This window comes from Zeus faber, assembly GCF_960531495.2.
Source record: "Zeus faber genome assembly, chromosome: 2".
NCBI classification, from domain to species: domain Eukaryota; kingdom Metazoa; phylum Chordata; class Actinopteri; order Zeiformes; family Zeidae; genus Zeus; species Zeus faber.
The window spans coordinates 30749317-30775143 of NC_137189.1; the positions used below are offsets into that span (position 1 = coordinate 30749317).

General features: G+C 43.1%; 1 protein-coding gene across 7 annotated transcripts in view; it reads left to right on the plus strand.

Moving 5' to 3' along the window:
- The window catches only part of LOC307248093 (dedicator of cytokinesis protein 9-like), a 90252-nt gene that overhangs the window by 21077 nt on the left and 43348 nt on the right, over positions 1 to 25827 (plus strand). For 5 of the 7 annotated variants that reach the window (XR_013844760.1, XM_080024321.1, XM_080024322.1 and 2 more), the window contains exons 2-16: positions 3739 to 3855; positions 7855 to 7944; positions 9866 to 9948; positions 12589 to 12658; positions 13451 to 13546; positions 14500 to 14634; positions 17974 to 18148; positions 19391 to 19449; positions 20432 to 20506; positions 20750 to 20890; positions 22416 to 22766; positions 23193 to 23275; positions 23835 to 23957; positions 24060 to 24139; positions 24490 to 24677. Coding sequence is in view for 6 of the 7 variants with exons in the window: in XM_080024322.1 (XP_079880448.1) it covers positions 3739 to 3855; positions 7855 to 7944; positions 9866 to 9948; positions 12589 to 12658; positions 13451 to 13546; positions 14500 to 14634; positions 17974 to 18148; positions 19391 to 19449; positions 20432 to 20506; positions 20750 to 20890; positions 22416 to 22766; positions 23193 to 23275; positions 23835 to 23957; positions 24060 to 24139; positions 24490 to 24677 (1866 nt within the window). In the remaining variant the exon portion in view is untranslated. The remainder of the gene's footprint in view (positions 1 to 3738; positions 3856 to 7854; positions 7945 to 9865; positions 9949 to 12588; positions 12659 to 13450; positions 13547 to 14499; positions 14635 to 17973; positions 18149 to 19390; positions 19450 to 20431; positions 20507 to 20749; positions 20891 to 22415; positions 22767 to 23192; positions 23276 to 23834; positions 23958 to 24059; positions 24140 to 24489; positions 24678 to 25827) is intronic. The other 2 variants (XM_080024318.1, XM_080024320.1) reach the window with 1 other exon arrangement.

Below are 25827 nucleotides of genomic sequence, written 5' to 3' on the forward strand. Positions count from 1 at the left end.
TTTTTTTTGTGTAATCTATGTGATTTAATCAGTAAATTCCCGGCTTTGAGTTTAGCCTTTAAACTGCATGGTTTCTGTTTTGAGGGGGGGGGTTGGACGGAAATGGTAAAGTATCGTCTCTAGAGGCACCTCTCCAGAGGGTTCAACGCTGGTCTTTTTTTAGGAAGTGGAACACTTGTTGGTCCTTTTTGTGTGTTAACTGTTTCTGTGCTGGAGTGGCGGAGGTTTTAAAGGTGCGATAGACAACTTTTCAACTTTCCCCTCTAGCGTTTACAACTTGTATTGTTGTCCCTTTACGTTTTCATCAGAGCGTAGCTCTGTGAAGTAATGCACTGTAAGAAAACATGTTCTTTGTTTCGATTAAAAACAAACAATGGATCATTTGTTTGTTTCTGGCTTCCAGCGTTAGCATTAGCTAGCGTAGCTCGCGTAGCTAGCGTGAGCAACATGACTAATGCCACTTTCCAAAGCAAGAAACAACCATAAGAATCCCAATTTGTACTTGAAACCCCGATCTCAGTGCTATGATAAAGGCAGAGTGAGACATCCGGTAGTATCAGTACGCAAGTTGTGTTGCTGAAGCTGCTTTCACACATGCACTGCAACCCTGAAATTATCCGGACATTACCTGGAGGAGCTGTTGGACCGGACATTAAACGTACTTTACCCGGCCAGCACCCTAGTACAAAGTCTGCGTAATGTCCGATTGAGCGGTTTGTGTGAAAAGAGCAGGTGATTAGCCGGAGAATTTACAGCGAGCGAGTGGGCGTGTCGCATGTTGATGACGTCTCCATCACGCGGCAGTTATTTGCCTTCAAGCACGGAGCGTCGCTGCTTCGTACTCCTTTCCGGTTTCCTTTATATTCCTTTTCACTCTTTCCTTTATATTGCGGATACATCCAAATGCATGGAGTGTCAACGCAACAAAAAGTCACAATTACTGATAAGGCGGCAGCCTCGTCCGCCATCTCGGGTGTGCTGTAAACTCCGCAACGTCAAGCGCCATTGCCTTACGTCCTGCCTCCTGCACGCTCTACACAGGCCACGCCCCTCGTCGAAACCAAACAGAGTATTTCCAAGTTGTGTAAACGAGTACGACACGGACAATCTCCGGAGTTGCCCTTTCATGTGTGAAAGCAGCTTGACCGATCCAGCAGAAAGAATGCCACCTGAAAGTCGACTAGGAGCGCTCTCAGGTCCCGGAGCTCTCCATCGAGTGGATGCCCGTCGGAGGTTCACTCTTGTTTTACCTCTGTCTCTATCACGCTCCCGTTTCGCCTTCTTTGCCTCCTCCGTCAACAGGGTTCTTTTTCTCTTGCCGGGTCATTGTCGATCATTTTCCCGGGGATTCGTACGGCAGTCCGAATACATAGTGGTATGGAGGCTTATAGGGAACCACTCTAAATGGTGTCATTATGCTATAACCATTACACTGTGCAATCAACATTAACTTCATAACGAAAAGATAAGCAAAAAGGTTGTTCAGTGCTCCTTTAAAAGTAGGCTGAGTTCCAGAGTTGTGTTTATTTGGACTGAGGCGTAGTGGCAGACATGTCTGTCACTGTTTTTGTTCCAAAACATGTCACCTGTCACCTTGTCACTTACAGAGAAAACATGCCGCCTTGAAATGCAGAGGTTGGCAGCTCAAAAGTGTCTCAGCTGCTTCGCCTCTAATCTTACTTTAACCTCTTCCTGCCCCAAAAATGATAATTTCTTTCAGTGCAGAAATTAAACCGGACTTCCATAATTGGCTGCGGATGAACTTCATATGGGATAATTCATGTTAGTTCACAGCTGGAAGCCATTAGTCGCTCTGCTCCATGGCTGGTGTCCAGTTGGAAATGCAAACATCTATTTTCTGCTTATCAGATTATCTTTACATCCAGAGGGCTGTGCTGAATATCAGCCCAAAGCCCCCCTTAAGCATGAGGAATATTATCATTACGTCACTCGATTTCAGCTCAGGGGATTACAAAAAAATATTCTAGTGTAAATCCGTGGAGCGGTGGATCTATTTAATTGGCCGTCGGTTTTGTGTGTATTTGTTGGAGATTGACCAAGAACGAGGCTTATCCACACAAACTCGATCACCATCACGCTTTTGTGACTGGTCAGACCAACAAGCGGTCAAAAGTGGAAGAACAAATGTATTTGACTTTGCACCAGCTGGTGTTCGATTGATGCCTTGCCTTTCATGGGAATCAGTGATATGTATCTTACAGTTTGAGGAAACTGACACTGATATGGAGAAGGGCTGGGAGTCATACAAAAAATGATACTGCCGTACTGATACAGATACTCTGACTACAAAATTATATCCTATAAACAGCAAGGTTTTTTTCTTTTTTTCAGAAATCTTTAAAATAATGGCAGCCCCACATCACCCACGTTGTGAATTTCACAGGTGGCGCACGGCTGATAATTTCGCCGCGGATGCATAAAATATTATGCATCAAAACTCGTTCCGAATGGAGCTGCATTTCAAACACCTAAGATCTATTTTCTATGTTTTTATTTTGACAGTTTATAGTCGTAAAGATGGAAGATGTATCACTTAAACAACTCATCCTTTGAGAAGCTGGACGGTGTATTCCCTATATTCACAGGAGTCTAACCCTAACCCTAGGCTAGTTGATCCCCTCTGCAGCTTTGTATTGTGCTAACACAGTTAGCATGCAGCCCATCACTATCTCAGCACTGGACACACAGGGATGAAATCGATGTTGACTTTCTCATCTGAATCAGGGTAGGACAAAAAACTCCCAAAAACTTGAGTATCCCTTTAACGACTGAGGTATCTGGATACTCAACCCAGGAAGGTATTGAAATCGCCACGCCCTACTCAAGTCTGGAGACACACTGGCATCTGGACACGTGTATTTTCTACGTTCGTCCCTTAACGGAGAGCGTGCCAGTGGAATCCCACTGGGTTGTTTCTGTAGCATGAACGAGCTGAACTGTGGAATGCTGGGGGAGGTTCCACTCCACCAGACCTTGAGCGGGGCTCCACTCCCCTGCCTTCCGAATCGCTGCGGAGCGTGGCGTCGTTTGGCAATTGCTCAAAGTGATGCCACAGTTTTTCACGTGATGCCAAGTGCACCCCTCCCCGCGCGGCCACCGTCTCTGCATCTCCCCACGTTGGCACGCGGAGATAATGCATCTTCCTGGAGATTCTCTGGAGGATGGACCTTCTCAGTGGCCCAATGGAGATTCCATGAAGCAGAAGGAACCAATAATAGGGTCTATAGCTTGAGCCACCCATGTGAGCTCATGACACAGTGACTGGTACGATGGTATACTGAAACAATCCTATTCATCTCTCACCCTCTATCTCTCTCTCTCTATCACTCTCTCACTCCCTCTCGCTCCCTCTCCCTATCCCTCTCTCTCTCTCTCTCTCTCTTTCTCGCTTTCTGTATTTCCTCCCCCTCGTACTGTCTCTGTCCCCTTTGCCAGTACAGCCATTAATATGTCTGTCAGTGAACAGGACCCTGAAAGGACAATGACATTTTGTTGACCAGCACGGCCGTGCCTGTACACCCTTAAGCCTTTCCTGTTAATATCATCCCATACTAATAGACATAAAATAGACAAAATAGACATCATTTGTATTGTAAGTGTAGCCCAAAGTCAAAGCTCTTCTCTTTTTGCATTGCTTGATGGAGATGAGGGGTTTACGACGAGAGAGGAAAGTAAATGAAAAATAAGTGACTGTGTCCTGGTCGATTTGCTCCGCAGGTGAAACCTAAGATCATCGAGCCCCTGGACTACGAGAATGTGCTCCTCCAGAGGAAGACCCAGATCATCAGCGACGTCTTACGGGACATGCTGCAGTTCCCCCCGGACGACTTCCAGGTGAGCCGAGAGTTTTGGGCTTCAGATCTCCGGAGAAGCTGGTGAACCTCCCTTCTACACAAGTGACGAAAAACTTTTTTGGTTTGTTTTCAGCAACGAACGCTCTCAAGGTCTTTCGAGTTTTACACTTCCCACTTTGGTTTCAGAGGGTGATTGTGGCCTTGACCACGACGTTAAGAGCGGCAGAGCACCTTTGAGAGAGATGGTGTGTCCCTTTTCCCAACTGAGAGGGAGGATAATTATACAGCATATTCTGTAACATTTGAATCAAGTGCTCTTGACATCGAAACTCTTCTTTTTTAGTACAGAGCTTGTTTAAAAGAGACTTGCATGTTTCACATACATAAAATTCTGTTTTACTTTTTCTTATCTATCAGACTGAACCTTGTTAGCAGGCTTCTACACCAGCGAAGGCCTAATATGCGTGTCCAAGGCACTTGAAAGATGACATTACATTACCCCTTCAACACATTATAGAGTGAATCCGCTGAATTTGAATTTTATAGAGTGAATACCCGATTTGCTCTACCTGGGCTGAAGGATGAGGGAAGGGGGAGAGAGAGAGAGAGAGAGAGAGGGATCTTCCTTGGTCTGTGCATCTTCACGCAATCAGTCCAGACAGGCTCATTTTTTAAGCATGTCACGACCCAATTAAATTAAATGACTATAATGAGACCACAATTGGAAATAGCTCCCTGATTGACTGCGCGTGTGTGTGTGTGTGTGTGTGTGTGTGTGTGTGTGTGTGTGTGTGGAGTACAATAGAATAGAAGGAAATAGAGCACAACATACATTGGCAGTGAGGTGAACTGGTGATGAATGAAGGTTTTGGGAAGTCTCCAGTGTCTACAATCAGAGTTTCTGTTTTAAAAAATTGGTGCCGGTCAACGTGTCCTGGAAGATTTCAATTTCCCGGAAAAATGGGCGAGATTCCGGTCAAATATTATCTGTGTTTATTGAGCTTAAAAACAATTGATAAGCAGTCTATATAAAGCATGACATCATCAAGGCATGTAGGTGTATCATATTATTTGTTGAATATTCAAAATAAAATAGGTCCTGTTAGTTAAGCTATTTTAGAAATAAACAAATGAATATAACGAACATTACTACTTGAAATCAAATAATTTCCATGAGTGAACAATAAGTAACAAGTGCAGCAGCTTTAATTAACATTTCACTAAAATTTAATTTTGATCAAATCAAAAACTAAATAAACGTGACAAGTAGGTCTAAATAAATAATAAAGTTTGTGGTGTTGTCCGTCTTCGTTGGGACGTCCACATATTTTACACAATGAATATTTACCGTCTGCTTTATTTCGGAACTTAAATATCCAAAACAACGTCGAACTATGGATGTTTGTGTCCCTGTTGTCAACGACACGTCATCTTTCTGCTTCTCTTCTGGACGCTGTGCTCTGTCTCCGCTCCGTGCGTCTGCTGTTCACAAGCACAACCTGTCCACGAGGAAGGGGGCGGGGCTTAGTTCTATTTCGACAAACCTGATTGATCAAAGGTGAAAAGTCAGCCCTAGATTGTCCAAACTGATTGGCTTTCCGTTGCGTCCGTTCTTGCCGAACGTGGAAATGAACAGATCTGCAGATTTTTTTAAATCTAAATTATCGAGTCTATTTTATTTTGACACAGAGGGAAAAAATATGGTGATAATTATCGTTATCGTTTTATCGCCCAGCACTAATTCAAATTGTGCTTAGAGGGAATTATTTTCACCGGACGTTATGGCTGGAGAGTTTAAAATATGTCGGACTTCAACAGATCTTCCCAGTCAAAAACCTGCAATTGCCGGATAACGGAAACACTGACTACAATCGCCAGATGATTAGTGGTTTTCATTACCAGACCGTTTGCGGCGCAAAGCCATTAGTAACAGCCCTGCCCTGTAGTGACGTGTGTGTGTGTCTCCATATGTCTAACCCTGCATGTGTTTTACATTTACACTAACATTTTTTACGTCATCGGGCTTTGAAAAAATACCAGCGCCAGCTAGATATATAGTTTGGGGAACATACACACATACTGTATACGTTGAGTGGGCGTCGGCCTCAGTTTTAGCAGTCGGGTGTTGAGTTATAGATTGGCCTTTCCTTTATCAACAGTACATTCCCAGAGACTGGTGTTAACAGACGCATTAAAAACGATGCTGGGTTGATTTTGATCTTTATATAAAAATCAACGGTGGATTTAATTTTACCCCGACGGTATGTAGGAGTGGATTAACTCAGGAATACCGCTAAAACCGGATAGAAAAAACGTCAGGTCTCCAGGTCTTTCATGACGGACAGGTCAAACTGCGATAAGGCCGTCATTTGTTTGATCGATTTTGGGCAGAGATGAAAGGCAGGCTGAGAAAATGGGCTCATGTATCACGCGATTGGAGCAAATGACTCACCATAATCGTGGAGTAGATACATTTCTTATGTGTAATAGGGCTGCACATTATTTGAAAAAAACTGACATTGCAATATTGTTTTTTTCTGCGATATATTTTGCGAAATGAAAAAATAGAGCAATTTTCACCAGATGACTTGAATAGCTCTATCTGGAAAGATAACTCATTCTATAATGATTGGGTGATTTTGTAGGGGAGTGCATCTGCATAGAAAATAAAAATAATATATATATATTTTTTTTAAATCAAATTAAATTAAATTCAAGCCAAACATTTGAGCGTTTACTGCAGTCAGCCATGGTCCGGGATGTAAACAGAAGTGTGTGCCCACCCCGATATCGTTTCTATGCTTATGTTTGCCTGTGGGAGCGACGTAAACAAACATGGGGTAACATTCATTGGATGGATTTTTACAATACAACGCGACAACGCAAGGTGAGCGAGTCGGGAGGGTGACTGAAATATGCAAAAGTTAGGAACCGATTAGCAGAATCGAAATGCACATTTCTTGGAAATTTGGAAAAGAACCCATAAATCGGAGTAAATTGTGTTTTATTCAACAGAGTTCTCTTGTAGATTAGTCATGGAAAATGAGAAACCGTGCGAGTTTTCCTTTAGTATCAAGCTGCAAAAAGGTTGTAGCATGAAGTGTGAAGCGATATATCTTGCAGCCCTAATGTGTAATACCTTGGATATTTCCTTAAGTTAAGAGGACTGCTGATATTTGTGCACAAGCAAAGTTAAAGTTAAAGTTAAAAGTTAAAAGGAAGAATTACCAATGTATCCATAAGCTGTATTCTAGCCAGCTCAAAGATATAGTATTTTGTCGATGCATGACAAGACTAGGTCATTCTGACACTCCCCTCTATTCATCTTTTGACCGATGAGTAAAAAGCCAGAGCGCTAACTGGAGCGATGACCAGTGGAGCTTGGATGCCTCAAGGCTCTCTTCATTCTTTGGTTATGGATTCTCTGTCTGCCTGCATCCCTCTTAATAAGGATGAGCGATAAGGTTAGAGGCCTTGTATGACTGTCAGCCGGTCTGCCTGGATTCCAGTTTTCCTACAGGGGAATGGGCAGCATAATTAGGTCTGCCAGAATATTGGATTGTCTCAGACATTATTTCACCCCCTTGCCTCATACCCATATAGATATTGCATATATGTATGACCATATGTATATGTATGTGACAAATAATCTCCTGAACTTGAACTTGAACGTGTATGATATTGGTTCTTATAAAGTATAACACTACCATTTTCAAATCCATTCCAATACCTTTGAGCACAACATCCCTGAGTCACTACCCACTCGTGGGGCACTGTTTGGTTCTATTGCTGAATCTGCAATGTGGCCGCCTTTGAAAAAGTGATAAGTAAAAAGCTAAATTTGTTATGAGGAACAATACATTGACAAGTTATATTTAATCGCTGAGGCAACAGAAAGCAGTGTATCAACCATAGAATGAATACTTACCCTATTGTTTGAAAACGCCAGTGGGGTTGATCGGTCATGCCAAGCCATTTTATCAGTCTGTTTTTCCTGTCTGTCTTTCATCTCTGTCTCCCTCGCTGTCTCTACCCTCAGATCTCCACTTTGAGGCGCCAGGGCCGGACTCTGTTCTCCACAGTGCCAGAGAATGCCGGGAAGGAGGCTCACTCACTGTTAGTCCAAGAGGTAGATCTGATGCATACCTGGGCATAAGCCTGGGCTTCTGGCCCTCCATCTTGGCTTACGTTCCCGCTCTGTATCTCTCGCTTGCCTCTAAAATAACCCTCCTGCACTGTTCTTTTGTTTGGATCACAGCAGCATATGTTTTTCCTCTCAGGTGGATGCAGGCTTTTGTCCAGATAAAGCCGCTGGGTCTTTTCTTCTGAAGGCCTTCTCACACTAAGAGATTGCATGTGTGGCCAAGAGTCCAACATTCTGTAGTTTTTAAGGGAAAAACTGTGGTATTTTTCAATCATTGGAAGCCGAACTGGGTGGCATCAACAACGGGCCAACGGCGACCACATTCACCTGGTTGATGCCTAATCATCCAAAAATAAGGTATAGGCCTTGAGGACCTAATCAACAGAGGATTGATTAGATTTCCAACCATTACTTCATTTTTAATGCTAGGAATTGAACCGCAAGCATCCAGCATCGATTGGACCTGAAAAAGAGCGCCTTCTGAGGTTGCTGTTGGAAATCACATAGATGTCCTTTAAACGAACTCCCATTTCTGGCTATCCCCCAGCCATTGGTGGTGGGGGAGGGGAGGGGCCGTGGGGGTGTTCAGTGTTCATATGGTTACACGTTGTTTGAGAGGAGCTGTTTGTGCAGGGGTCTGGCCTGGGCGTACTCTGATTACGCCTGCTAGGGGATAGTCCCCCCGTCTGCGGCCAGAAATTACATCATGACTGCATCTGGAGCAGCTGTGAGCCTTTAGTCAGATGAGAAGGTGTTGGTTCATGATTTATTTATTTTTATTTCAGATCCAAATGACCCTGCAATAGACAGGGGTTTTTTTTGGACTCTACCTCCGATCGGCTCTGGTGTAAACAGGACACCCAGGTCGATGCGCCAACTTTGGCCCCTTTACCGGCGCCATGCGACGCACGTTGAAGTTTGAGACGCTGACGCATCATTTCATGTTCGATTTAGAATCCAAAATCAGAAGTTGCTGACTTTTTTCCCGCATGGGGGACCATGAAATGTTTTGAGTGTGGGGATCGCTCCGTGGGGAGCATAAGGGGAGAACCCCCGCACTTCCCGCTCCCTTATTTTTGGAAAATAAGATAAATATAATAAATACATCAACAATAAAAATAAATGTTTTATTGTTTTTTATTTGAATTGGTTATTTTTTATTACGGCTGAGTATACGTGGGCTGACCCGCACCCAGAGCGATGCGTCTCGACGGGGGGACTCCCAAGGGACCGGCGAGGGACCGTGGACTTTCATCTGGACCAATCACCGTGCACTCACGTCACTGATGGTTCCTCTTGCGCCGGTTAGTCCCGGCCCTGGAATAGGAGCTAATAGAGTTCCTCAAAACTGCGTTCTAAGAACTATGATCGTCCCTGCAGTGCGGACACAAGAAAAAGGGAGGGTTCCTCCAAAAAGTTATTCGAACTATGAAGAGGTGCGGTGCGAAAACGCCTAATATTACTTGGGTTATCCACATACTTTTCTTAATCTACAATGTATTTTTCTAATGTAATAGCAATGACTACATCATAAAGTTTACAAAGGTTTGAAATGATATGGGCTGATTTGTCATTATCACCTGCTTGAGTTTTTGTAGATTCTGCATTATTCTTAAGAGACACACTCTCTTCTGGGTCAAAGACTAAGTGTACAATGAATGCTTCTCTTGCTAATTCATTTGGATGTAAAGCAGTCCTCGGGCATTAACCTAGGCTGGAGCCCTCGCCACCGGCCCGTCTTTAAGGAAAAAGTAATTCCTTTTTCTGAAAGGAATTTAAACGTGTCTTCACTCTGCCGTAGCAGCATAATAAACCTCAGTCTCTTTGTGTCTTGACCTTAATTTGAAGCACCTTCTCAACCTCTTCTTTCTGAAATGTTTCCCTCCCCCCTTCTCTCTCTCCACAGTGTATCAAAACCTATAACTCTGACTGGCACGTGGTTCATTACAAGTATGAGGAATATTCTGGAGACTTCCGCCAGCTCCCAAAGTGAGTGTTGTTTTTCCCTTCGTCCGCACCTGTGTGCATGTGTGCATTCGTGTGCGTGTTTCAAGAGCCACGGCGGATGTGGCAAGGTGACGACAACCACACTGACAGGTCCATTGGAATAATGTCTGAGAGCAAAGCTCCCTTGCGAGACTAACTTTTTCCACTCGTAGCAGTGGTGCTCCCTACTGAAAATCATAGGATTACCAGCACTGATATCCACATGCAACACATTCATACTTTTATAAATAACTTTATATTTATAACTGTATTACTGATAAATGCTTTGGTAATAAATAGACAATTTACAGAAATAACAATGTGGTGCTTTATTTTAAAGGAAAAAGTCACAAAGTGAACTGTAATAGAAAAAAACATTGAGTTAAATTGTGGTTTTTTTTAAACATAGACACCAAACAATAAATGAGCAAATGTAAACGTAAAGGTATGTGGTCAGTACATAACCGTCATTATCAACCACAACACAACAAATAAACCAGGAACTCTCTCTTATGTGCATCTTCTTCCCCTCCCTGAGAGCTACTAGGGCTGGGCACCTCTGAAGGCCATCCATAGTAGTTGGGCCTTCTAGCCCTTTCGCCCTGACTGAACCACCTCTGTACAGCCTCCTTGGCATCTACCTCCTCCAAGTTAGTTCCCTCAAGACATGTTCTACACAGGTCCTCCACTGTGACCACATGCAGGGACCCTCTAACATCACATTTAATCCTCTTCTGTGCTGAGAATCCCCTTTCACACACAGCAGAGGACACGGGGAGGATGAGCATAATGTGCACAACATGTAGGATGTTCCACAAAGAATGTATTTAAAATACATTTATTTATGAACTAAACCCATTTGTCCTTAATTACTTTTCATATACCTTTCACATTTTACATATTAACAAATAACTGACAAATTGTATGAACTGGACATTACCGGTTTTCTGACCCGCCTCTTTTATCTGATTGGCTAAGCGATCATAATGTGACATTGACGAGCGCCGCTGCTGTTTGGTTCTCAACCAGAAGTTAGAAGGCGAGTCCCCTAAAGACAATTCTTTAAGATCTTAAGAGAATCAAAAGGAAATCTTTCGTCTTATGGATCATCAAGAACACTCTCTCAGCCGGCAGTCATTCGGTTTGAGACGGTCAGGAACTCCTAAGATCGAAGTCAGACTAGTCTGGGAATCTTGATAGAATATCAGTTTGGTTTGAGATCATCTTAAGTCTTAAAGGTGCAATTTGTAGAATTTAGTGGCATCTAGTGGTGAGGTTGCGGATCGCAACCAACTGAATACCTCTCTCCATGGCGGTGCAACATGGCAGTCTCCGTGGAAGAGACGGTGGCCGCTACACTCGCGAAAAACGCGAAAGGCCCTCTCTAGAGCCAGTGTTTGATTTGTCCGTTCTGGGCTACTGTAGCAACATGGCGGACTCTGTTGAAGCGTACCCGCTCCCTATGTAGATGAAAACGGCTCATTCTAAGGTAACACAAACACAGCGATTCTTATTTGCATGGGATTATTCACTAATTAAAAAATCTTTAAGTCTTGGCTTCTATAATGTAAGCTAGAATCCCAAGAAAGTATTTTCCACTTATTTTGAAAAGTATTTTGGTGTATCCCTGTCATTTGACATGGGATAGACAATGGCATTGTCTTCTAATGACCATGTTTTGATACTGACCCGTATCTCAAAGACTTTGAAAACGCCAAAATATGCTCTCATGGAAACCAGAAATGGACGTTTCATCCTGTGGGTCTGCTTTGTTTATTGCACAGCCCTCTATGCAGTGAAGCTCCACAGATACCTGCTGTTAATCACTTCCCTTTGTTTCATGTTGAGCGAATGTTTTATCCAGGTCCCTAGAAAGTAAGGAAATACGTGTCTCGGAGGTTCCAGGCTGCTCCACAACAACAATAGAACACTTCCTGTGTTTTTCTACCAAGGATTTTGCGGACTATTCTGGGACGGTCGTTGATTGATATCGTTAAAGCGTCGAAGAGGGAACTCCCACAATGCATCACGTGCAGCAACGCATTTTACAGATGTTTTACACGTCACGCTGCAAACATTGTAACATACATAACGGTCTATTTATGCAGAACGACTCTCTTGGCCCTGACTTTGATATTGTTTGTTCTGGCCGTTTCCCCACGGGCTCTGGTTTAGGGTCAGAGGGCATAGGGTCCATCTGGGGTTCACAATTTACATTGAAACAGCAGCTCAAGTGCTTCAGCTGTAGCCTGCTCCTCGACAGTCAAATTGGAGCCATTTTAGTGCTGCCTTGAAAAAGGAAACTTTACAAAATGAAGACACTGTTTTTGTGAAATGTGCCATGTGATTGATTTCACGGCACATAATCAGGCCACTATTCTAGGTTGTCCAAAAAAGGTTTTTCTGAGCTTTTCAAAAATCGATACAGTAGGAAAATTCTGGGAGATTTAGTTGTTTGGTTCCACAGATTACCTCATTTTATTTTTTGGACAATGTATAGGGGGGCGGCAGTGGTCTTTGAGCGGTGACTGGAAAGGGAAAATTTGGTCCATTAAACCAATACTTAAAGGACTCATGAAGCAAATCCGAAATGTAGAACTTGCCACAGAGGCAGGTTGATCTACGCTGTGATTTCTCTTTCAGTAAGGTGTTGAGGCCAGAGAAGCTGGCACCTCACGTGTTCGAGGTGGACGAAGATGTGGAAAAGGACGAGGTATGTACACAAATCCCACAATGCTTTTCTTTTCCTTCAGGAAATCCCATTAGTCATTACCGACATATGCCCATGTTCTTTTGACAATCGGTTCCGTTTGTTTGAGTAATGGCACCGTCTTCCTGGTAGAGTTTAAATAAGTAATGGATCTCCAAGGAGCAATGAGTTCTTCCCCGGTCTAGTGCCTGCTGGAAGTAGTTCAAACTGAAGGCTGTGCAAAAACATGTCGTCGAGAAATGAAAGATATTCAGACTAGACGTCTCTTTTCAAACCATTGTTTCGATTCGTGCAATGTGTCAGGCAGAAGAGGCCTTCTCCCTTTTCCGATAATGACCTAGCTGTAGGAATGGATCGCGTTGAAAGAGCAGTGAACATTGGACGCACAACAATAGAGGAACGCAGTGGACTGCTGTGTTGAACCTAACTGAGAAGATTTTCATTCCTTCCCGGTGGCCTCGAGTGAAGTCAAGGAAGGTTCCAGAACAACAATACTTGTTTGTGTGTGTGTGTTATTTGTATGTACAATCCTTTGGACATATACATCCTCTTTTATGTTTGTATTTATGTTTTCTTTGTCAGTTCATAGGTGTGTAGGTGTGTGTGTGTGTGTGTGTGTGTGTGTGTGCTCGTGTGTTTGTGTGTGTGTGTGCGTGCGGGCGCGTGTGTGTCTGTGTATGTCTATATATGTATGTATGTGTGTGTGTGTGTGTGTGTGTGCGCGCGTGCGTGCGTGCGTGCACACGTTTTTTTTTCATGTGTCCTAGCCTAAATCCTAATTACATCCTCCCGCAGGACGCGTCCTCGTTGGGCTCCCAGAAGGGAGGAGTGTCCAAACATGGCTGGCTATACAAAGGCAACATGAACAGTGCAATCAGTGTCACTATGAGGGTAGGTGAGGCAGAGAGAGCTCTGCTTGTCTTAAAATGCTGACTACTATAAGTGATTTTGGCCTTGATTATTGTTTTTTTTTTTTTTTTTTTTCTGAAAGTAGCTGAAGGATAAGATTAGGTTTGCTATTTTTTAACCCAGGCCTTCTTAAAATGGTTGGTTCCCATCATTTATAACTGTTCACAGTGACAACCTCGTTGAACACTTAACTATAGAGAAACTTACCACTCTGCTGCAGGTTTTTCACTGTGTTTCAATGCAGTCCAATGGGGCAAACGTTTAATTCTTTAAAAAACAACTGCCACTCAATTCCTCTTTGAAAACTGTATTGTCGAAAACGCTGCATTTGATCATGTTTTTCTAAGTTTTATTGACTTTTTTGCACTCCAGCAAATCAGCTCTATGGTTACATCCGCCTTAACGCAAAAGACTAGAAACAGGAAATTGCATCGCTTCCTACTGACAACTTGCTGAAGCCAACGCTTTGCTCTGGTCCCTCTCCATGGCGGCATTTGCAAAAAGTACTTTTAAATCAAATGTGATATTACTGTTATACAAACCATGCACACCTGACTACGATGATTTTCCACTTTGATAAAGGAGATTGACATTTTTTTAAGGCTTAAACTTTAAACGATTCCCCCAAATAAATGATGGATACCAATTTAATCATTTTATCAACCACCATTTTAATAAGGAAAAAAAGTGACCCCATCCGTTAAGTTAATGATGCTACTTAGAGGAAAAGATAAAGCCAGCTCCTTCTACAATTTTTTAGCAATTATGGCAATTGATCTTCTACTATTCTTCTCACAGTTACAGACTTTTTAAACCCAGTAATTTATAAAGTTCATATTCCTAAAAGCTTCCCACGCTCCATCTCCACCTTGCGGGGTATTTTTAGAAAAAGAGGCCATGTTGGGTTGTTGACATCCTCTGTGTCCCCCCTCCAGTCCTTCAAGAGGAGGTACTTCCATCTGGCTCAGCTGGGAGACGGATCCTACAACCTCAACTTCTACAAGGATGAGAAAACCTCCAAAGACCCCAAGGGAACCATCTTCCTCGACTCGTGCATGGGGGTCGTTCAGGTAAAAAAAACGACGGGGGAACGACAGACGAATGAAAGACTTTCAGCTGTAACCAGGAAAATCCAAGCCAAACCGCCTCCGCTGGGTTAAGTGCAGAGCTGGCTGAGAGCTCACCTCATTCTGTAGAAAGCAGAGAACCCAGAGCAGGATTTTCCATCAAGTGTAGTTTGACCTCTCAAACCGAGGCGTTTCTTTTTCTTTTCTTTTTTTTTTTCTTTTTCCCGAGATGGGAATATATCTTGAAGTCCTACAGTCCCTGTAAAGCAAATAAATATCAATACATTTGTGTTCCGAGTCAGGACTCGACATTAATGCTTGCCGACGGGGCATGTAAACTCTGTTTGGGCAAGTGGAACGCCTCATGTAGCTGTGTGAAAGGCAAGGCAAGTTTATTTGTATAGCACATTTCAACAACAATTCCAAGTGCTTTACATAAAACATAAACAGCATTAAGACAAAGAAACATAAACGTGATCTCTAATGTAACGTTACCTGAAAATAAACTGCGTACTGCATCGCTGAAGCAGAGCTTTTCCAGCTGAGCTGTGTGTGTGTGGGGGAGCGCTAAGGAGCAGGAGCCTGAGCTTGCCGCTTTTATGCGTTCTAATCATTTAAAGAAAAAGTGTGCTCCAATTCAGTAAAATATGATATATTTGACAATATGTTCACTTGATTTGTCCACTTGAGAGGGCGGAACAGGGACCGGCAGCTTGTGTGAGTGTCGGTACACACCGGTACGCGCTCCATAAGAGTAGTTAACGCTATGATTATGATTTGAATTGTGATATGAAAGATAAGATCATAATGTGGAACGGAACATGATGCTGTGATAAGAGCAAAATGAGTAGAATTAGGAAAAAAGTTTGATTAGAGGAGAACGTACAGAGCGAACACGGACGCAGTGGGTGGGGGAGAAGAGATGCACTCGCGGGAGTGTTGAAAAGAGAAAAGCAACATTATTTATAATGATTTAATGTGACTGGACTCAATGAACATCCTCTAAAACAAATTACACTTCACACACTTTATGTGAAAAAAATCCTATCCCATTGTTTCAAATGAAGTGTTATATTCCCGTTATTTCTCTTGCTCCGGAGTGAAGATCATTTGAATGGTTCAGTAAGAATTCTCGTTTAGCGTTGCTCTACCTCCCGGCCTCCCGGAGTAATTGTTTACTTGCCAAGATTGCATTTAGTGAGGTCGATTTCGGGGGCTGGGGTGACATGTCCCCCTCAATTTAGAACACGTGCATTTGTCCCCCCCCCAAATAAAAACAGTTTTGTGTTTTCCGTCACATAAATCAAGACTTTTCCACCACAAATTGATGCAGAGAAAGCACAAATTGGTGCATGAAAATTCACCAGAATGCAGGAAATTAAGTGTTTGATGCTCAATTTCCTGGGGCGGACCTCCAGACCCCTCCCCCCCCTGCTTAATGTGTCCCCCCCCCCCTATGTTCAAACAAAACCTACGCCGCTGAGCCAGGTGGAGAAGGGGCCCCAAATAAGTATTGCCTGAGGCCTCCAAATCACTAAGTCCGCCCCTGCACATGAACCACTGACACACAGGCTTTTGAAAGGGCGTCCTTGTTTGATGAGAGGATACATTGTTATCAAATAGGTTTTTTTTTAATGTTATTACTTTTAGTATTTTAAAGAAAATTTTCACACCCTCTTATAAATGTTTATTCACGGGACTTTAACTTAATCGCTTGCAGATTTGATTATTTTAAAGCTCCGTCGGACGCCGAGCCACGCTCAAGATCATGATTGAAAATCTTGAAATCAAAGTAAAATTCTAACCTCAATGCTAAACAGAGAATAAATTATGAAGGAAAAAATTGTGACATAGCTCCCCCCACCTACAGCACTGCCGCCATCCCCTCGTACTCCCACCGTCCCCTGACGATCGCACCGCCTTTCTCGAGTAGCCACGATTTGACAATATGAAAATAGAAACGCTCGCCCAACCCTTATATATACTATACTATACCTTATTTTTTGTAATTGTTACCTTTTAATTGTATGTTGTGTACATCAATAAATTATAATTGTCCAAATCCCTGTTGGTTTTATTTATTTTTAAATCGGCCTTCATTTTCCATTTCGGACAATTCAATTTGACTATCGGGCAAGTTAAACATCTCGCTTAAAAAACTTCACGTCAAGCCCTTCAATTAGGTTTCAAAATCGTGAAACAAAAAAGGCAGTTCTCTGTGCTCTGAGACGCTGGGGGGGCGCGCGTGTCCGCTGCAGGCGCTGAAACCACGGCCAATGGCGGGAGAGGTGCAGCCTCTCTCAAGTGTCAAATGCCACTGATCCTAATACATGCATATACAAATGCAAAATCAGAAAAGCAATGATGGGCTGTTTTTCGTCGATTGGATTTGGTTCTGAAGTTGAAAATGGAACATGAGGAAATGGGGTATTTGTTGCGAGGAGCGCGGGTGGCTCCCCCAGCTCCGCGGGGGCCCCCGTGGAGCGGGGCTCTGTTCCGGCTCCTTGTGCGCCCGGTCCCCGGGGAGAGGCCCGCTCAGAGGGGAAGCCGGCACAGAGCCCTGCTGTCCGGGAACGCACGGAGCTGGGGGAGCCCCGGCGCTGGGAAAGGAGCAAAAAAAAAGAATTGTAAATAAGGAGGCCGAGCTGTTATGTACATTCTGGCATTCAGGGAAGATGCATTTGAGTGACGGAGGCGTCATGGCTAGATAGCAAACTAGTGTAGGCTGTAGTAACTCCTCGCTATTGAGCGAGAGAACCACTGACGTCGCCCGTCCCTGATTTAGGCCCACCCAAAAAAATCAGGACCTCAAAAACAGTTTAGCGGTCTTCACTCCACAATTCAGTACTGCATAGTTCACAGTATTTTTTACATGTTTTAAGAAATTACTTTCTAACGTGTATAATGTGTAGAGAAATAAACATCGAAATTGGCTGTGTCCGAGATTATTAAGCTTCACCTCACCACAAAAGCTCTATCCGACCTTTGCACTCGGAAGTTTGAGCGCTTGTGCATTCAAATGTGAACTATTACAGCTGTTTGTAGGACTGGGCTGTATTAGCCAAATCAAATATCACAATATTGTTTGATAAATTTATTGTAAACATGCATCGTCAAAAAATATTGATTATTTGTTGCTATTTTGGGGGTGACCATTGATGCTTTCACTAGATGTTAACACACAAGATGCAGACTTAGAGACACTTGGAAGAACATTTAACATTTAACTCTACCTTGATATTACAAAAACTTGTAAAAAAAAAAGTCTCGCCCATATCAATATAAAGATATATCGCCCAGGTCTTGCCGCAAGCTAACAAGCGTGTCTGTGTGTCCGTGCAGAACAGCAAAGTGCGGCGCTTCGGCTTCGAGCTGAAGATGCAGGATAAGAGCACGTACCTGCTGTCGGCCGACGGCGAGGCGGAGATGGAGGAGTGGATCTCCACCCTCAACAAGATCCTGCACAGCAGTTTCGAGCAGGCCGTGCAGGAGAAGAGGAACGGAGACCTGCATGACGGTGCGCGGGGGGACGGATAGAGAGAGAGAGAGAGAGAGATGCAATCAACCCAAAATTTACAGAAAATTGTAACATTTTGTAATATAGGATAAATCTAAAAACTAACAATAAACACAAAAACAAACAAACAAAAAAATCAACTCTAAAATAATTGCCAACCTAATCATGATCATTTTGATGAGTCGATTTTAAAATAAAATATTTTTCCATCATAATTTAAACGGACAATACACAATGTTTTTTCTTGTCTCATCAATAGAAAGTTAATGTTGATTGCACAGTGTAATGGTTATAGAATAGTGACACCATCGCTGTTTAGATTGGTTGCCTATGAGCCTCCATACCACTACGCATTCAGTCTGCCACTGGGTACGAATCCCTGGGAAAATGAAGCATTCACAGCAGCGACAGTCACAGAAAGAGCTGATGGAGAATGGATGGAGAATCTACTCCACGTAGATCATAAACCCTTGAATATAAAAACGACTTATTGAAATCAGTTGAGAAACGTAAACATTACAGTGCTTTTTATCCATTAAAACTGCAGCTTCCCTGTTTGTTTACAGACCAGTCTTGTCCTTTCCAATATGGCGGCGACGTTGATGTACAGTATGGCAGCAATGGGCCGAAGCAGTCAATGCGGCGTCTATGTATATATGTATATGATTGCGCAACCAAAATAAATAAAAATTAAGATAAAATTGTGACAATTTCAATTTACCTCTTCAGTGAACATGCTTTAATCATTTCCGCGGGAAGCTCGGAGGAAAACGAAAAGCAATCCGGTTGTCTCCGCACCAGCGGCGGAAACAATAATAAAACCACTTGGAAACGCTAGGGGGGAAGTTGAAAAGTTGTCTATTATAACAAATTTTATAATTATGTGTGTGTGTGTGTGTGTGTGTGTGTGTGTGTGTGTGTGTGTGTGTGTGTGTGTGTGTGTGTGTGTGTGTGTGTGTGTGAGTGTCTGTATATATATATATATATATATATATATATATAAATATATATATATATACAGTATATATATATTTATTTATATATAGATATGTGTGTGTGTGTGTGTGTGTGTGTGTGTGTGTGTGTTTGTGTATGCGCACAAGTTTTTTGTTGCTCCCAGCACATTGAATATTTCGTTGTTACTAAAAATGGTTACCGATAGCCTCAGCGCATTGCCATGGCGACAAACCTCACGTCCTGTGTAACTTCATTAGCTAACAGGCCTTGTGCTAATCTCTCCAGCAGACGAGGAGCTGGGAAAACCAGACCCGTCCTCTGGCGGTTTCCAGGACAGCTATCAGGTACGCTGCCTTTCCCCAGTCTCCACGTGTATGCACCAGGAACCGTCCTGAAATGCGACGGGACCTTTGTACGGTACCAGAAGCGGCTGTGAGACTCCAGCTCCTCATTTTTCGACTCAGTCTGACTTTTCCTGTTGGCGGAACGGGAGCCGACATGTGGCGAGGCAGAAGTGAGGCCAGATGAGGCCGACACAGGGAGCGTTGTCCAGCCGTGACACGTGGAAAATAAACACTCCAAGACATGATGAGGGGTCTATGCAGAGAGGGGCTTTTATTTTGAAGTGTGAACCTATGGCGAACGGTGCGGAGAACTCAAGCGCTCGCCAGTCCCTGCAGGATTTCACAGGATCATTTTTTTTTTTCGTGATTGCTGCGAGCAAAAACAAAAAAGTACAAGGCACCACAAAAGAAAATACTGTGTTTTTTCTTGGGTTGCGGTAATAAGTCTATAAAATAAACGTTCAACTCAACAGTACAATACAGTAAGCACCAAATCAAATCAGTGCTATGATGGAGGCTCTGTCTTCTCGGGAAATGCGCGACAAGTTGAAGTGGTTTGTTGATTTGGTCATTTGATGCGGAAAAGTCGCGGCATTTCGGCAAAATTGCAAGCCCTCACAAATTATTTTGTTGAATTAGCATTCATTATTCTGATTGCTAAAACGCAATTTCCAGACAAGCGTGACTAACATAGCAAACATATGAATTCAATGCTTTTATTTTGTTAACAATTGTGATAACCCTTCTTCAAAATAAAAGCGTTGCGGTGCACAATCCCTGTCGAAGCCTTGAGGAACATAAATTGTTTTGGTTTTGTTGATGTATGTATCCCTTTAACATTTGACAATTTTTTATTATAATTTTTTTTTTATATAAAGGTTTTACATAACCACACTCAAAAAGTTCCAAAATCATACTGATTATTTTCCATCCCTTATCTTCTGATTTAATAACTCTGTGCTCACTGCTTTATGTTAAACAGACTGCCAGAGATATTGAGTCCAAAATGAGAAGTGAGATGCGCCTCAAACTCTTCACTTTGGACCCTGACACACAGGTGACCCAAATAATGCCTGACTAAAGTCATATTTACGCTGTCTTTTTGTTTTTCATGTTTAATGCTTATTTATCCCTCTTAAAAAGAGAATCTAGATGATGGTGTTCTTGACCTGCCTGAGCCAATCCAATAATATAATTATGTTCTTTTTTTTTTATTTGATGGACTACAATGATTCATCATGGAAAAAAAACCAAAACAAATATTCCTCCAACCTTTTCACAACAGTCCTTGTTTCCATAGAAACTGGACCTCTCCGGGATAGCGCCCGACGTGCGGCAGTTCGAGGAGAAATTCGGGAAGAGGCTTCTGGTCAGCTGTCACGACCTGTCCTTCAACCTGCAGAGCTGTGTGACCGAGAACGAAGAGGGACCCGCCACAAACGTGTGTTTCTTAATAGCACGCACACACACACACACCCAAATTTATAATAATGGACATCAAACGTGACGCAAAGTAGGCACTTCCAAAGGATAGACTGACCTTCGAACAACACACACACACACACACACACACACACACACACACACACGCATAGGCACACACATTCTTGTACTGGTATAAAATTGAGGACTGAGTAAAATACACCTGTTAAGTGACGACCCAAGTTTCCGGTGCACTTCTAAACCAAAAAATAGTCAATTTGGAGACAAGCTTAGTCCTCACAAGCATAGTAAAATAAACACACACGCACACACACACACACACACACACAAATGTTCTTATAATTCTAGGAAATGTGCCTTTGCAAATGAGGGCGAGGTAAATCAGTTAAGAAGATCACAGGCCCTCGATGCGATGCCGTGAACCCAGCCCTCCTATTACCGCGGCTGGCACAGGAAGTGGCCGCTGCCATGGCAACCAGGCCAGCCCTAGCCTCCCAGCACACTGTGCATTCGACTGTCTCAGCTGGAAAACAAAACCACAACTATTAGCACACACACACACACACACACACACACACACACACACACACACACGCATGCATACAGCCATACGTGGCGCTCTTATTCAGGACATCCAAATATACACACAACAGCAATGGAAACCCATGCAGTGTGTTCCCATCTGTACTAAAACTCAAGACACACATACACACAGATACACGCAGGCATGCACACACACACACACATACACATGCTTCTTGAAGGAGTTTGTGTTATGGAAAGGAAACCTAATCCTCATACCGCTGTGTGTTCCTCAAGATAGCGGTGCCTGTATGGATGGAAAGCCGGCACACGTTGAGCTGATGGGAGAAACACAAGCAAACGTCTTTACCTTTTCACTGTCGCCTCCTCTGCTTCCTCTCCCTCTTCTGGAGTTTGCATTAACGCCCACATTTCTGCTGAATAACAAAAATGAGTTTATTGCACACAGATACATTTACAGGCCAAAGGATGTATAGTGCAACCAGCCTGGTTGCACTATACATCTGGTCATTATTCTTTCTGGTCGACAGAAAGAATAATGAGTAAAAGAGTAAACCTGGAATCGTCGACAACCATTGACGGCCCATCGGTAAATCCTGGTTCTCGTCTTCCATCTGTAGTAGGAAAAAAATGGTTCCACCTTAAAGCCACAGCTGATACATACGGGAGACGAGTAAAGTCGGAAATATAAACGAAGCCACGAGGCTGTGGAAGACTTTGAATCGATCAAAAGTAATGCAGAGGCAACTGAATGTACTCTCCCCTTTTGGAAAGATGAAAACAAGGAAGGATAACGGAAAAAAAAACTATCTGATTGGTTTTAGCCACTTAGCTGCTCGGATTTACAGTCACTTCACTGACTGGTGAAGGTGTATTTCGGGGGGATAGACTATAGCAGCAGCAATGGGTAGGGCTGGAGAAGTCGTACTAAATAACAGCACCCCCTGTAGCAATTCACCGCTCTCCCCACTGTCCACCAGGTGGAGCCCTTCTACGTGGTGCTGTCCCTGTTCGACGTGCAGAACAGCAGGAAGATCTCGGCCGACTTCCACGTGGACCTCAACCACCCGCTGGTCCGACAGATGACCCCGGCTGTCGGCCCCGGCCCCGAGACCCCGCTCATCAACGGGGACGGCGGCCCCAACCCGGGGAGCCTCCACCGGCTGGTGGGCAGCCTCCCGGAAGGGGCGCTGCGCTACCCCAGGCAGGGGGTGTTCTCCGTCACCTGCCCCCACCCGGAGATCTTCCTGGTGGCCAGGGTGGAGAAGGTCCTGCAGGGCGGCATCGCCCACTGCACCGAGCCCTACATGAAGAGCTCCGACTCCGCCAAGGTACCGCTTCTTCTGAGGCGCTGCTCCCCTAGTGTTGGATGTGGGTTATTGCACAAATAATAATATCGGAATATCAGTTTGTATATAAATAGATATTGTCTGGGATTTAATCACTGTAATATCATGGTATAGTTACGATTTTTGTTGGTATTCCAATTTACAGAACAGATGCTTGGGCGTGGTGTCAATTAATGTTAATAATTGTTTCTCAAAATTGGTGGAATTTTATTGCATGATATTTGGGATATTTGATTTTTCTTAAAGATTCGAGGATATTTTATTCTCTCAGTATCGCCTGACTCGATATCCATTAAAGGAAAGGTTTGATATTTTTCGACCCAGGCCTTAAAATCTTGTTTCCATCATTTATCACTTATCATTTATCCCACTCCAATGGGCCAAAGAAACCTTTTCCTCCTTTCATAGGTTGCCCAAAAAGTGCTGAAAAACGCTAAAACCGCCTGCAGCAGACTGGGTCAGTACTGCATGCCCTTCGCCTGGGCTGCCAGGTACGAAAAATTACTGAGATTTATCTTACCTCAATATCGCTCCCACGGTCCTGTGCTTTGTTAATTCCTCTGAATTCCTATTTCACAGCCTCATGCTGGACCTTTAAGAAAGATTCTGGTCTTTTTTTTGTTATTCTTTGATACATAATACAATGGCACAAATACGACTTTGCTCTACGGTGACATTTAGATAAAAATACTCAAAGTGTTCCTGTAATTAGAAATACCAATGAGCACTTTTAATCACATTCCAAGTCAGTTTAGACTGAAGAGAAGTTGTTTTTTTTACTTCAAAATCAATATATTTTGAACCCTTAAATGCATTTTGCGTAGTCTGTATATTTTGGTTTATTAAGCTATTTCAGTTATTTTATTTTTCCATTTTCTGTGACGTTTTTTCAATGCTAATTGTCTGTTCAGTAATGCACCAATCTTCACCGCGACAAATTCTTTGTACGTGAAAATGTCCTTGGCCCAATAAACAGATTCCGATTTTACAATCATTTTACGAGTTCGAAATAAATTGTTTGTTTTGTGTTTTCCTTCCTCCGTATCTCAGGCCCGTGTTCAAAGATGCGTCGGGGACGCTGGACAAAAGTGCTCGTTTTTCCGCTCTGTACCGCCAGGACAGCAGCAAGCTGTCCGACGACGACATGTTCAAAATGCTGACGGACTTCAGGAAGTGAGGGGAATGGATGCCGCGTTTCGTTCTTTTCCCCCCTCCGTCTGGGCGTGTTTTGTTTTCTTTGACGTGCTTTTTCTCCCTCCGGTCCTTTCCCCCCAGACCAGAGAAGATGGCAAAGCTCCCCGTGATCCTGGGAAACCTCGACGTGACCATCGACAACGTGGCTCCAGACCTCGCCAGTCAGTTCCCAAAAATGACCTCAAACTTGTCTTACTGATGTCGTGGCGTCAACACAGTTGTCACATCATCACCTCGCTTCAGTTGATTGAGCAGATTGCAATATATTTGTAAAAAGATCAGTGAAATTATTTAAAATGTATTTTATTGGAGTAGAATTCTGTTTTATTTTACGGCAGTCACATCATGGCATAAAAATGACGTTTAATTGTTGATCGCATTTATTTCTATGAGTTTATGAATTGATCATCATCATTAATCGTTGTGAACCCTTCAGTAATTATATTAAAGGTCTTCTTTCTTCAGATTCAAATCTCTTATATAAGTACTCTCTCATGTTCTACTGTGCCAGACTGCGTCACCTCCTCCTATATCCCCGTGCGGAGATTCGAGGGGGACGGTCCGGGCTCCGCCCTCCTGGAGGTGGAGGAGTTCGTCCCTTGCATCGCTAAGTGCTCCCAGCCCTTCACCATCTACAACAACCACCTCTACGTCTACCCCAAACACCTCAAGTACGACGGGCAGAAGTCCTTCGCCAAGGTACCGCAGCTCAAAATGTACACAATATACAAGATTTAATTCCAACTGAGGAAGAGGAGGTTCCAAATGTTGGTTTTCCCTCATGTAAAACTGGTTTGAAGAGACTGTTCTGTTACGTTGAGCTTTATCTCCACAATCCACATTTGGCAGTAGTTGTAGCCGTTTGAAACATAGAATATAATTTGCCTTGTCTAAAAATCCCCAGACTGTTAAATGTTAAATGTCATGTCTTGAATGAAATGGATTTTTCGGTTTGATCCTGGGTTTCGACCTTGTTCCTTTTCTATAAAAAGAATTCTAGTCATCTCAAGATGAGAAAGTTGATATATATATATACTGTATATATCAACTTTTTCATCTGTGCAAGCCTGATGTCGCAGGAGAAATATTGGTAATGTTCCTTTTGTTGAACTACAATATTTGAAAAAGAAATGCTCAGAAAGCACGTCGCATGTAACTAAAAATATAGAAGTGAAGCACAAAATAACAATACAGGTACTACTCACTAAACGACTGTACACTGCGTACAACACCGTGGCGTCTCAGTGTCAAGCATCTCATCTTGCATCACCCTTTATATACTATATATAGTATATATACTATATACACTATATATACTATATACACTATATACACTATCTATACTATATACACTAAATATACTATATACACTATATACTATATACACTGTATACACTTTATATACTATATACACTATATATACTATTTACACTGTATACATCTCATCGCGCATCACTGTTCTCAGTCTCAGCGTCGTTCCGGCCACGCCCCCTTACCGTGAAATAACACGGGTCCTCGCTTATCAACCAATTTGCTTAACCACCTGGACCTAGGAACGGTAAGGAGTACCTGAATAACCATAATGGTCACAGTGCTGTAAGGCTGAACCCACATGCAGAAGACAAGGAGACTCAAACGATAGAGTAGAGTAGAGTAGAGGAGGAGTCGATGCAAATAATAACTGGGATTTATTGAAGGGGAACAAAGGGGAAGGAGATGGCAAGCACGGCAGGCAGGGAAGGTCAGGCAGGAAAGTAGATCGGGGCTGGTAGGTCACACAGTACTGGCAGGCAGGCGGGGAAGGTCAGGCAGGCGGGGAACCGGAGAGTAGGTACAGTCAGTCTTGACG